Raw genomic sequence first — 14,277 nt, forward strand, 5'->3', positions numbered from 1 at the left:
TCTCACTACTCAACACCTGTTGTGCATTGGTCAGTGAGTGGTAAGGAATTGTATCGTATTGTACCATATGTTTTATTTTCTATTTTTTTAATTAGTTATTATTAGTAGTATTTGTATATATTAATTTAGATTTAATTAGTAAATAGTTCTTATCTCAATTTTACGAGCTTCCTTATTTCTTTTTCCTGCGATTCTTCCCCTCTACTGGAGGAGGGGAGGGGGATTTGTGAGAACAGCTTCGTGGTATTTTGCTAGCCGGAGTTAAACCATGACACTCTATTTCTGAAGGCAAAACAGTTTAAAGGAAAACGAGTTGAGAGAAAGGTAAGATGTTTCAGCACATCATCTGTTAATTTCCTGTCTACCAGATGCCAGTCTGTACTAATTTTCTTCTACAAAAAAGTTTTTGCTTGTTCCCCATCAAATGTGGCTCTTCTCTGGCATTTCCTCTCTGTGCTCTTCACTGTGAGTTTCCCAATATTCCAAAGGCAAAACTCACGAATTACTTCTGCTGTGCAGCAGGCCTACTCAACTCCCCTTATATCTTTGTATGTGTATCACAAGATCCATCATCAAAGAACCCTTTTTTTATCTGTGAACAAAAAGGGAAATCCAGAAATTTGTGGAGAGTACGGAAAAGGTTTTCTAACAAGAACAAGTTGGAACAATGACAAATGCATCAAGTGCATCACTGAAATAGATATATTTTACTGATTTTAACCTGCAGATGGAAGAGATATGTTAATTAGTTACCAGGTTTAATTTCAATTATATATTTTTTCCCAAAAGAAGTTCATTTTCTTTCTGAAGGGGTGAGGGGGGAGTTTCTAAGAATAAACAAACAAGCAGAAAATCATAGCCACAAATACAAAATATTGACTGAAGAAAAGCACTAGTCTAAAAATATCAACCAAAACAAGTGGGATGGCTCTAGCCTAGAAATAACACTACAGCTGATGGAGTGACGTTCTGTTTCGCTAATGAACTGCAAAAAGGCAGGTCTGCACCTGAATTCTTGTCCTTTGCACCTGGTATAACTTTTTTTTTTTTTTTTTTTTAGCATTCTTCTACTTTTCTGGGCTGTTATGTTTAAATGCAGTATTGACCAAAAAAATCATTTCCCAACTGAAAATGTTATGAACTAGGAAAAAAGAGAAAGCACTGTTATTAGAAATACCCAAACAATATCAATTTAGATTAAAATAAAACTTTCTTGTGAAATACCTATCCTGTGTAGTAGGAAAAATATTCAAATTATTCAGCTACTAAAAAAGGGAAACTAAAAAGTAGCCTTTTGACTGGTTTGTACCTCATTCGCTCATCAGCTCAATCCAGCTCCCGCATTTCCATTATTTCCATTTTAAGACAGAAACAAGCAAGCACCTTCACCATCACCCTTTACTGCTTGAATAATCATCTTTTCTTAGGATGAGCGTGGTATTGATACAGATCCCACACTTCCATAACTCCCTGCTGCCTTTTTCAGATGCATGTAAATAATCCAACTGAAAATATGAATTCTTTCTGTAACATTAGGGAAGACATTTGCAAACAGCTGGCTCATGTTAGTAATTGTTCAAAGTTTGTACTCACAGCAGTGTTTTGTCAGAAAAAATCCACAGCACTGGGACTGTAACAATATTTATACTTACACTGTTAACCTAGGCAGAACAGAGATTGCTCAGGGAAGGAACAACATCCAGGGCTTCTGGGTAAATAAAGCAAAAGAGGGACTGAAAAAGAAGCAGCAGTAGCTGAGAGAATGGGTCTTTGCTGCTTATTCCCATTCAGTGGGAAATGGGGGCTGACAACCTTAACTCAGTGTTAATCCAGTGTTTGCACTGGAAGTTGTAACACTGCAGCCTCCCCAAGCACTGAGGGTTCATCACTGGGATGCATGCTGGGGTTCCGTTGGAGACCCGGGCAGAGCATGCGTCTGACTTCCTTCTAATGGCACACTGGATTTTCTTCCAGGGAAAGCCAAAGAGCTGGTTTGAATCCACATTACATCCCGGTGTGGGGTCAGGATACAGCTGTGGTGTGTGCCTAGACTCAATAGCACCAAAGGAGATGCCCTGTGATACAGCTATTGCCATGGAGAGCTCTCAAAGTTTTTATTTGCCTTTCTCCATGTTCCCCGAAGACTCACCTGGCTGGACTTGCACGTCTTCCACTCCCAAAGCAATGAAGGTGCTATGTCATGCTAGGAAGGTATCCAAACTGCCCACATTCACGCTCCACAGCCTGATGAGCCGCCACAGAGTGTGACCTGCCTGTTCCTCAGCACACTCGCCTTCCAAGGAATTCCAAGTGTTGATACAACATCAAGGCTGGTGATTTTCACCTCAAATTTTCGCTCTCCACTCATAACCAAAATCCTTTGGCTAGGAAAGAGTAACTGCTGACAAGATCACCAAGTAGAGAGCAACTGTGTAATGGCTGGGCTCTTGGGCTCTAAATCTGAAAATGGAAATGCTTCTAAACACAATTAACAGATTGTAGTAATTCTATTAGAACTTCATATTTTAGAAAGGATTGCTATAACTGAAGAAGAGAGTTTTCTTGGGTGTTTTAATTCAACAGTCCCCGTGAATATGGAGAATCATCATGTCAGACTTCTGGATTTAGATAAAGAAATTATAGAAAAAACATGGATTCACTTACCACCCATGTTTTTGTAGCTATATGTACATAACATTAAGGTGTCCTTTTCAAATGCAATTTAAAAAGTGAAGAGGGGCAGAGAAAATAACTGAGCATATCTAAAAAGCTTGATATACAGTCACCTCTTACCTAACCAACACCTTTGCTTTTTACAGCAGGATGCACTTACTAGTCGAGCGGAAGCTGAAAAGAAAATGGCTTTAGTTTCAATTTAATCACAATGCATTTAAATAATTAAAAATATTTTAGCTACATTACTGCTAAGCTTTGCTGGAATCATCACTTTGCTTGAACATCTCTCACCACAGAGCTAGGTTACTTCTGAAGGTAGTTAGAGGTGCTCACCTCTGAGGGGTACCAGCTGCAGCAGAATTACTGTGAACCATGCTGAGTCCAGTTACCTGGGAACGATGATTTTATCCGACTTAACCCTTTCCACCGCAATCTTTTAACCTCTAAGTGGGCAGGCTTAGTTCAAAGCTGCCGTGTCTTGGAAGAAGTGGGGAAGGAATTGCACCTTAGTAGAAGCAAATTTTCTACCGCCTCCTGTTTAAAAAGAATGTGTGCTGTGCTGCTTTCAGCATGGAAGTGATGCTTGGAGTGATCCCCTCCTAAGAGGAAGAACAAATGCATAGGACCTTCAACACACAGTAATTTAAACCCCAGGCAAGGGTTCAGACTGTAGACAGATGTATACTATAGACTAAACCTGAAAAAAAACCCAAAAGGATTATCAGTCCAGGTCTTGAGAATACTTGATTTGGGAAAATTCACATGAAAATGCTGACACAGTCTCAATATAGAATTAAACTTACTGCTGCTGGTTATACAGAAGTTAAAAAAGGTTCTTGGAATCTGAAAAACAACTACTGTGTGTGTCACACAGGTATACAAAAACTCATTTTAGAACTCGTCCTCTAATGGTTTTCTTATTCATCTTGCCTTAAAAAACCAAGCCCAGGATTAAACTATCAAGTAAAGAGATTCGGCATTACCTTTACTAGAAAAAGAGGCAGAAATGGAATCCCGTAACAGCTTTTGAGAAGAGGTTCAAAACAATCAGAACGCAAAAAGTACAGATCAAATTTAAAACGCATACTTTTGTAAGGTCCTTTTATCTATTAGGATTAAAAATTATTCTGTCAACCTTACAGTAAGTACATTAGCCTGTCTGGAATCAAAATGAGGTCTCGCACAAGATTGGCCCCTGCGGCCCCACTGCCAAGGCCCCGGCTGTCTTGGAGCAGATTATAAAGCCAGGGCTTGCCCAAGGAGCCAAGCAGAGAAGGCTGCCCCTCTGCTGCTGGTAAGAAGCCCTCTCAGCTCCCCCATTTGAGGTCTCTCGCACCTCTCCCAGCTCCTGAGGAGCTGCAGCACAGGGCTGCTTAGTGGGGCACCTGCTGGTCCCAGGGAGCGAGGCAGCAGCCTTAGGGTGGCTCCAGCTTCACTGCACTACTAAGAGTACAGGAGAGAGCAGAGCCAAGCTCACAGCTCCCGTCTGCCCAGGCAGTGGGAGGTGGTCAGTGCTGATGCTGTGCCGAGGCCAGACTGACACAATGGTTAATAAAGCCCTTCCCCAACGCACACATTCGCGGTCTGAATGAGGATCTAAAATAGCAGTCTTGTTTAAGACACTTCCAAATCAAGACTGCTGCTTGTTGCTGCTCATTTTCAGCATGCTTTAGACAAGGAATGAGTAAAAAAAACAGAAGTGCTGTAAGAAAAATGTAGTGCTTTTATTGAATTAAAAAAAAAAATGGACCTTTGTTCAAAGTGTCCTTATAAACACAGATGAAAACTTTATATATCAAAAGTAACAAATATTTAAAAAAAAAAAGTACACAGTGTTTTGGCTCAGTATAACAACTTTCCTATCCCTAAAGGCAGGGATAAAGAGTACCAGTTTTTCATTCAATCCATTCCAGTCGGCAAATACAGTTCAGGAGGCCTGAGGTTGCTGGAACTCCGATGGCTGGCCTGCATGCTGCGAGCTGTCAAGGTGGAAGCGCAAAGTCAGTGTTGTACCCTAGTCCTCAGGTTACAACCACCGTACTTCCAGAGTCTAGTCTTCACATTTGATACAGGGATCTTCTTCACCGAGTCCTGTGACCAAACCGTACAGCTTCTGTCCCACTGAATTCTTCTGTTGACGTGAACCATAACAACAGGCCTTGCTCAGACGTATGTCAGCAGCCTCAGACTGATCTCGAGGCTCTTTTACCCTACAACGGGCTGTCACTGAACACACATTGTATGTGAAAACAGGCTGTATGCAACAGCTAAGTGAATGTGGCATTCCATGATCAGAACCGTTCTTGACACTTTTGTCGTGACTAAAACATGGAACGATCACAGAATGTAAGCATGTGCATTGGTCTATATACAAATAACATTAATCAATACAACACTCTACTACCAGTTTGAAGGAGTCTGATGTTTCAAATGCAGTTTTTTCCCGCCTATCCTGAAGTGAAAAGATTCTTATTCAACTCAGGCCAAACACACACTCAACCCCCGACGCTCAGAAGGCACTGCCTCTCAGAAACTGAGTTTCAAATTTCCAGACACACTGAGGTAACCAAAGCATGTCAGGTGGGAGAGGAACTTATTTCCACTGGTTTTATCACTCATCAGGCAGAACACAAGGGTGACACCATCAAGCCACGTTCACTGGGCAGTTCTTCCATGGGATGGCACCTTACACTATCAGTTTTGTTTGGCTGAGGAGGGAGGCATAAGAAGATAAAATGCTTGAGACATGAAAGAAGAAGACAACACTGCAGTGTCAAAACGAGTAGATGGATTCTGAAGGATGCAGAACGTTCATTTTTTCAGATGAAAAGGTGGAGTCATCAAAAGACCAACATAAAGAGAAAATTTCTGCCTAATACTGTATTAGCAACAGCCTTCAAGGACAGCTTAGAAAATGATGGAGTTCGACATGATAGTAAGTTGCTTGTTCCAAGATAAGGGAGCTGCATGGGAAAAGACAGGCTGGAGTTTGAACATGAGGAAAGCAAGAAGTGCTGCAAGAGAGAAGCTGGCAGGACACGAACAAGAATGCAGAGTTGCAAGAAGCACTTAAAGGCAATAACAGTCAAACGCTAAAGCTTCCACATACAAATAGATCTCATAACTTTAAAATGTAACTCTCCAGCACAGGCTGAAAAGCACAAGCATTTTGGCTCTCATCTCCTGCTCCTGTAAAATTTGTAACTATAAACATGGCATTAAACAGATCTGATAATGATAAATTCTTTCTTTGGGGAATTGATTTGACTGAATTTAAGAAATTACAAACTACATTACTGCCTATACACAAGTCAAACATAACTTCGGAGTTAACAAAATTGTGGTATATATAACATTAAGAAGAAAAAAAAAGAATGATTTAACACACACAGTAAGTTTTAACAACTTCCTTTCCCAAACAGCTGTACGGAAGTTCCAACTCCAGCCTGTTTGTCCAGCCGCCGACAAATTCAGTACACAGTCACCTCAGATTCCTTAACATCATCAGGGGAGAGGGGAAAGAGAAAACAGCTACAGGGGCTGACACAGGGCATCCCTCACTTTGAGTAGCAAGCAACCATGCTATTATACCTCTACTTTCTAAACGCATGTGGAGCCAAAAAATTATGGCCTCACCACCCCTATTCTTTTCCCATTGCACTCTGAACCCTCTGGGAACCAGATTAGCTCATTAACCTGGGAGAAAACTACCCCAAGGAAAAGAAAATTTCTGCCACATTAGTGTGCTCAGGCAGGTTCAGCTTTCACAGCTGACAAACGCTAGAGCCAGCACCCTGGCTGGGAACAGGAGGGGAGACCAGTTCTCCTTCAGCAACAGCCACCCAAGAGAAATAGGTGCCCTGAATCCCCTCAGTCTGGTCTTTAAAGTGAGGGAGATGAAGACAACCATCCTGTACTCCCCATAAGAGAGTACATGTCATCAGCTAATTGTTCCGCTTGGGTAATACGAAGAAATATATTAAGCCACTTAACTGAAAAAAAAAAAATCCTTGGAGATTAATTTTTTTTACTTAGTACAGCATTACAATGATATTTTTGATGTCTGTGTGGGACAAGTGACTAAAAACTGTACAGATCTTTAAGATGTAAAAAAGATCAAGAAGGAGTATTTATACTTTGTCAGGTTTAATAGCATGTTTGAGGGGCTGGAATTGTCTCCTACCTTTTCTCTTGGATGATAACACACTGATGCAGTTAACACAGAGGGATTTATCTTTCAGCAAACTAAACAAAGCAAAAAATGAACTTCTAACAAATAAAAGTTTTGTGTTATTTCACTAAAAAAATGGAAACGTTAACATTTATTCGCATCGACCATGCCCATTACATAGTATCACATTTATCATTAATATAGTTTCCTTCATATTCAACTTTTAACTATAAAAACCCCAAGTTTTCTGGGTTTTTTTTATATTTTTTTTTCCCCTTCCATTCTTAATATCAAAAGGATTTCACCAAATCACAGTGCAATTCTTGGAAAAGGCCTCACACTTCCTATGTGGTTTCCATGTCATCACTGTGCTACTGATGACATTACAAGGTGTTCTGTTGATCTGGCCAGAAGAAAGGACGATTCACTTCTGTAGACGAAGTTGTAGTACCTCCGATCCTGAAAATTTGGATGAGATCGTCTGCACAAAACAGACACACGTGACCCTTCAATCAATCCACCACCAACGACGTGAACTGAATTAGTCAATAAGTGTCATTTCTCTGTGGTATTTAGGGAGAACCGAAGTCTTTCGGTAACAAATGCAATTCCGAGGAAGATGCATTTTTTCTGGATGGCATGTGGTAGCGCACTTTCTTCCAGAATCTGGTACTGGCTGAGTGAGACCTTTCCGAGAAGTCACCTTTCCATCGGATAGCTCCATGCTTTTGCTTTACGTATTTAATGGCTTCTGGCATGTCCGCATAATCTTGTATTTTTTCAAGTTCAATGAGAATTACTTTAATGCCATCTTGGATAAGAGCATTATACATGGCTAGCTGCTTTTCAGACACCTCTTCCATAACACTGTAACAGGAGGGCTCTGGTACTAAAACAACTATCACCCTCCTACTTTGACGGATTTTTTCATCAGCAACACTGATCACAGCTGTAGAGAGAAAGGTTGCGCACAATTAAGGCTGTATGTTTCTATTTCTTGTCTCCAACATGTTGCAGCTGCTTCATTCACTGTTTGATATTTGAGTCAACACACTTCACCTCACAAACAGCGACAGGGTAAGAGCACACGAGCAGTTACATTGAGTTAGCCAACAAGCAGAGATTTGGCCAACGCAACACAGTCTGACCCCATCAGACTGCATGTCCATATTCTTGTTTTGCATAAACAGAGAAGAGCTACCAACTGTCTGCTATTTATCTCACTAATTTCATTTTATTACTATCACAGATGTTCTTGCAAAAAGCCTCAAGTTTCAAAGCCATAGGCCTGGACCTTTTTCCTTAAACAGCTTGTTCTGACATGCTTATCTGTTTCTTGTTACATGTAAAGTGGCAGAGAATGTAAAGAATCCTCCCTTTAATGTCATTCCTGACAATTAATTCTAAGCCAGCAAAATACAATAAACTCCACACAAAACCCATGCAAGCTATAACCCTGAGAACTGACTGTTGGGTTTTTTTCAAGCTGGAAAAACAGAGCAGCACTTCAGATTCTACTTCTCAGGGAACCCTTCCTTCTCAAACCACTACAAAAGCCTCCGGATGTAAAAAGTGATCCACAAACCAACTCATGTAGGTTTGTTCACACCCAATTTTCTTTGGACAAACACTTCTATTTAAGGCCTACTCTGCAAATGTATTCTGTCTCAGTATTATCTTTCTAAAATCGTAAGATCAGGAAGGATTCCAAAGACTTTCCTAATTTCACCTCACATTAGTCGTCAGTGGGACAGACTTTCCAATTTTCAGTGTCAGATGCTAGAAGTTTAAATCTGACACACATATGCATACAGAGGAAACCTCCCCAAGGACGTCAGAGCCTTGCAAGGAAAGCAATGCTTTGTAAGAACAAAGGACTTTGGGACAAGTAGTCTTTGATACAGCTGATTGTTTCTGCTAACTTAGTGTCACTTTGTATTCTTCTTTTCCCCCCACCTGAACTGTTTAAGCATCCATTATACCCTTTATTGAATCCCACTGGTTTGACAGCAATTCTCAGAGCAAATATAAATGAAACAGCAAAGAGGTCGTCCTGTCAAACAGCACCTCAAAGCAACAGGCTCTTTTCACTCATGAGACCTACTTTTCTGTGTTTCCTGCAATTAGTCATCATTCACAACCACAGTTTCAACCCCTCTTTCCCCTTGCCCTCAGCATTCTTCCATCTCCAGATGTCTAGGCTAGCTACACACTGAAAAAACCTGGAAGAGCTAAATGATGACAAGGGAAAGGCTGAGATGAACAGACTTCATGGGAGCACCCAGTGCTCTCTCTCTCATTCTCCACCACAGAAAATAAGAAAAATCATAGCTCATTCGATGGTGGGAGGTATCTAGAAACATATCTGATTTCATTGGTAGCTGCAAATACAACTCAGAAATAGGCAATCAAAAACTTGAGTATAATTTGTCTTTGGATAGCCTACCTTCTCCTGGCAAATCATCCCTCCCAAATATGAAGAGGTTATATCCACATTGTCTTTCCAATACCTCTGGCAGTATCTTCAGAGCAAAAATACTTGATGAATACAAGCAGCTCTCTCTGTTCTTTGGATACAGAACGTAAGCATCGTAGATCTTCCCATCTGAAACTAAAGAGTGAGCAATACAGTAATATAAAAATGGATTCTAAAGACACAAAAGCAAGCAAAATAACCTCTAAACTCTGTTTTTCCCTTCCTACTTGAATAATTCTTTAGGTGGTAATCCTGTTACCTAAGCATGTATAATTATAAAGACTGAAATATTTGTAGAACCAAGCTTTCTAGAACTCAGTATGTTGGATCTGAATAGGCAGAAGAGACCTGCCAAATTAAGTAGGTTTGAATATTCTTTTTTGAACTTTGAATTAAAAAAAAGTGTTATCACTGAATTATCCAGAAAATAGCGGTTTCAGTAGTACAACTGACTACTTAAAATTCCATCTGCCATACAACCCATAGGTAATTTTTGTAACCTGGAGTTTTAAAACACAGCAACCACTTAAGACATGAAAAACAAATCAAAGTATTTGGCAAAATTCAAGGTCTGAATTGTATTAAGATATTTTGGAACAAACTTTTCAAAAAGACAAACTTTAAAAGGCTTTACACAAATCTAACAAAATCTTAATACCTCTAGAAGATATGTTCAGTTTTAGAGTCATGTACCCCTCACCCCTCAGATGTTTGGAATTGACCCATACTTTAGCATGCTCTCACAGACAGCATAATGCTATCAACATTTTTCTGAATGCCATGAATTTACAGAAAGCAAAATAATCAGAAGTACCCTTAAGTAGTAAACAAATGAAATTGAAATTTGTCCTAATTCATCTGTGGAAAATAAAAAGCACCCAACAATTTCACTGTATTACTGCTTTCTGTAAGAACGGTAAATAAGATTAACTGCTGCCAGAACAGCATTCAAACAACCTAAATGGGCATACAGGGAAAGGAATGACTACTGGATTCCTGGAAAGTTACTAATTGTTCCCCTGTAGATGCTTTTGTTATCTGAACTAATTCCAAACATCCTAAAAAACATGCTATCCCTTCAAAATTCCCAAGGAAGACCAAATCACACTCCATGAGATTAACTCATCGCTTTGCAAGGGAAGGTGGAGGATCATTACAACACACAGCACTGTTAGGCAAACATACCTTTTTTACTAAGGAAAGAATGGCAGGAGTCCCGATACCAAAGCACAATATCAATTTTGAAGATCTTGTAAATAAAAAGAGTAAAAAATACTAAAAATACCAAGGAAGCTCCTCCTCCAATTAAGTAACCCTGAATGTTCTGAGCTGCAGTGGAATGGAATAAGAGAGAAAATTAACAAAATGGTTATACACTAGAATAAGAGAAAGACAAAACAGATGTTCAAAATTATTTTTTTAATATTTTGATGACTAAACAAGAAAAAAAGGAATGAGTGAGTACAACTGAAGGTTTTTCAGGTATGCTTTCTATAAATACTGTAATTTGACAAGTCTACTTTTCTCTTTCAGATTAACGGTACACTAGCAATGTGACAAATGAGGTTACTCTTCAGCTGAAACACCAAAATCTTGACGTGTACCCCAGTGCAGCAGTAGAGTGAGAATTCTTGTACAAAATTTTATCAGTCAGGAAGCAAGAGTCAGAGGTGGAAAGGTGATTTCCTGACCATGCAATTCTCCCCAGACCAACTGACTTTCCATTGTCTCTAGACTCTTCGAAGATCTGCCATTGAACCTACTCATTTGTTGTCCTTAAAACAAACACATGCCCTCCACAAACTGCAGTTGTGCAACAATAAAGGCCTCCAACAAGGAGGAAGGTGATAACGCATCAGTAATGTGAGTATTTCTGAATATGCAGTGTGAAATGTTTTTAATATTAATAGTAATGTAGTATTATATGACCAAAAAAAAAAATATCACAAAGTTACTGAGCTGCATTGCCCACTTTGCCCAACGGTACATCACGCAGTTCTAGCTCTATGTAGGCTTTTGTCAAACGAACAGCAAGTAAGCATCACTGTTTTATCAAGATGAGATCTCTTACCTGGCTGTTCCAGTTTGATGTAGGCTGTGAATTGCTGAGAACCATATACAAAGTGACAGAAAAATTTATAAGCGTAATCCTTTACTTCCACACTGGAAATGTTAAATTTTGTTCCAGATACAGCAAGTCCATGAGGCATCGCCTCTCTGTCATTAAAAAAGGGTAAAAAAGGAAACATCTGTCGGGAAACTGGAATATCAGTGCTTAATATAGGATAAATTCATCTATCCACAACTACAACATTCATTTTTTACTTCAATACACCTAAGAAGCCAGTGAAGCACAGCAAGTATCACCCCTGTAACAAACAGCTTCGTGACCAGAGGCGACTTGGTGCTTTCCAGACGCATCCGGTTGTTGGTGGGTTTTTTTGGGGGTTTTGTTTTTTGTTTGTTTTTTTTTTTTTCCCCGGGTGGGACATAGTGCACCACTAGTTTTGTATCATCTGCAAAACCACTCAAAGGGATGGCTGATACACCAGAGGGTCATGCTGCCATGGAGAGTAATCCTTGACAGGCTGGGAGAAATGGGCCGGCAGTAACCTCATAAGGATCAAAGCAAAATGCAAATCCTTGAGGAGGAATGCCTGGGGACAGGTTATCCTGGACTGCATTAAGAGGAGAGCTGCCAGCAGGTGGAGTGAGATGATCCTTCCCCTCTACTCAGTACTGGTGGGGTCACACCTGGAGTCGTGGGGCCAGTTCTGGACTCCCCAGTACAGGAGATGTATGGATTTATTGGAGTAAATCCAGTGCAGGGCCGTGAAAATGATTAAGGGAGTGGAGCATCTCTCATGTAAGAGAGCAAGGACTGTTCAGCCCAGAGAAGAGACAGCTACAGGGGGTGGATTTTATTAATGTGTGTAAATACGGTGGGAGGGAGTGGAAAAGAGGGAGCCAGGCTCCTTTCAGTGGTGCCCACTGACAGGGCAAGAGGCAATGAGCACAAATTGAAACACTCCCATCTGAAATTCCATTTCAACACTTTTTTTTACTCTCAGTGTGGTCGAACACAGGAACAGGTTGACCAGAGAAGTTGTGAAGTTTCCACCCATGGAGATATTCAAAACCCAACTGGACACAGCCCCGTACAACCTGCTTTAGCTGACCCTCCTTGAGCAGGGGTTTGAACTAGACAATCCCAGAAGGTCCCTTCCAACTTAAATGATTCTGTGAATGAAAAGACTATTCAAACCAGTAGTAACTAGTAATGAAAGTGTCAAGGGAAAAATAATCTTCCAGGATTTTTTATGCTGCTGAAGCAGCAGAAGCCTTTCTAAGCATACTAACAGCCTCCCTGAGCCCACAGTGTCCACAGTCAATGGCACCAACCAACTTGGGAAATAATGATGGACAAAATTCACAAAAGCTGGGTGACCCTGGTCTCAAATGACAACAAACATGGTGATTATACCACCTTTATGTCTGAAACCTATTGCCACAAGAGGCTTGGAGATACAATACCCTATCCTGCAGAACACCATCCTCCTCTTAGTCAGATTCAAGTGTAAGGTGGGAGGGGCTGCAGCAGGAAAGCGACATGAGCTTACGTACTCAAGGAGGAAAACTCATTTTCCAGATCATCCTGAAGAACCAGTTTCTATTACATATATAACTTCCCAGCAACTTCTGTCGTGAGATGCCAATACAAACCTCATCATTTTGCAACATGTTCAGATTTGTTCAAGTTAGTTTTAACTTTCCTCCCAGCAGAGGAAAAAGTTACTTCTAGGGTAATCCCGCAAGCCTGTAATGTTGGCCATGCCTACAGTGTGGCACTGCTACTAACAAATGCTCCACAAATTTAGTTGCCGAGAAATTGTTACGATTTTTTGAAATAAAACAGTATTATTGTTGCAATTAGATTAATTTCTCTGATACTGGATAACTAACTTTGAAAAATTAATCCTAATTAGAATTTGCATAGGCTGTATCTTGCGCACCTCCATCCCTGCATGAGAAAATTATCAGGCAGGGTAGTGATTAGAAATGGAGATCACTTCCAAGCAAGACAAATTAACAAAGAACTGCTTGAAGTTAAATATATTAAATGCTTTTCAGGAAGATGTATTTAATAGCATCACCAAGTTGATTTCAGAAGAAGCTGCATTTATTATAGTTTTAAATATTGCTACACAGAGCTGCACATGTGTCTTAACTGGTGAAGCTGAGAAACTTCACACCCTAAAGAATAATGGACTTAGTTGTTCCTTAGAGACCATGAAGTCTGCAGGTGACACCAAGCTGAGTGGTGCAGTTGACATGCCTGAGGGATGGGATGCCATCCAGGGAGACCTGGACAAGCTCAAGTCCTGGGCCCACGTGAACCTCATGAGGTTCAAGAAGACCAAGTGAACCTGGGTCAGGGCAAATCCAGGTATCCATATAGGCTGGGGATGAAGGAGGTGACAGCAGCCCTGCAGAGGGCTGCAGAGAAGGACTTGGGGGTACCAGTGAACAAAAAGCTGGACATGAACCGGCAGTGTGTGCTGGCAGCCCAGAAAGCCAACCGTATCCTGGGCTGTATTAGGAGAAGTGTGTCCAGCAGGTCGAGGGAGGAGATTCTCCCCCTCTGCTCTTGTGAGACCCCACCTGTAGTACTGCATCCAGCTGTGAAGCCCTCATCATAGGAAAGACATGGACCTGTTGGAGGGGGTCCAGAGGAGGGCCACAAAATTGATTAGCGGGCTGGAGCACCTCTCCTATGGGGACAGGCTGAGAGAGTTGGGCTTGTTCAGCCTGGAGAAGAGAAGGCTCTGGGGAGACTGTATTGCAGCTTTTCAGTACCTGAAGGGGACTTATAAGAAAGATGGGGACAAACTTTTTAGTAGGCTCTGTAGCAATAGGACAAGTGGTAATGGTTTGTGCTGGATTCAGCCAGGAA

At 40.8% G+C, this 14,277-nt stretch overlaps 1 protein-coding gene across 1 annotated transcript; it reads right to left on the reverse strand.

Annotated features, from left to right (window-relative positions):
• Positions 1 to 7,419: 7,419 nt before the first annotated feature.
• Positions 7,420 to 11,540, reverse strand: LOC104510030 (interleukin-1 receptor type 1-like; the record flags this gene model as incomplete). Its single annotated transcript, XM_010152158.1, has 4 exons — positions 7,420 to 7,796; positions 9,294 to 9,458; positions 10,509 to 10,652; positions 11,395 to 11,540. Coding segments are annotated over 4 exons (832 nt in total), but the record flags the coding sequence as incomplete, so codon positions are not given.
• Positions 11,541 to 14,277: the final 2,737 nt, after the last annotated feature.

The sequence above is a fragment of the Eurypyga helias genome, unplaced genomic scaffold (assembly GCF_000690775.1).
Source record: "Eurypyga helias isolate BGI_N326 unplaced genomic scaffold, ASM69077v1 scaffold3235, whole genome shotgun sequence".
NCBI classification, from domain to species: domain Eukaryota; kingdom Metazoa; phylum Chordata; class Aves; order Eurypygiformes; family Eurypygidae; genus Eurypyga; species Eurypyga helias.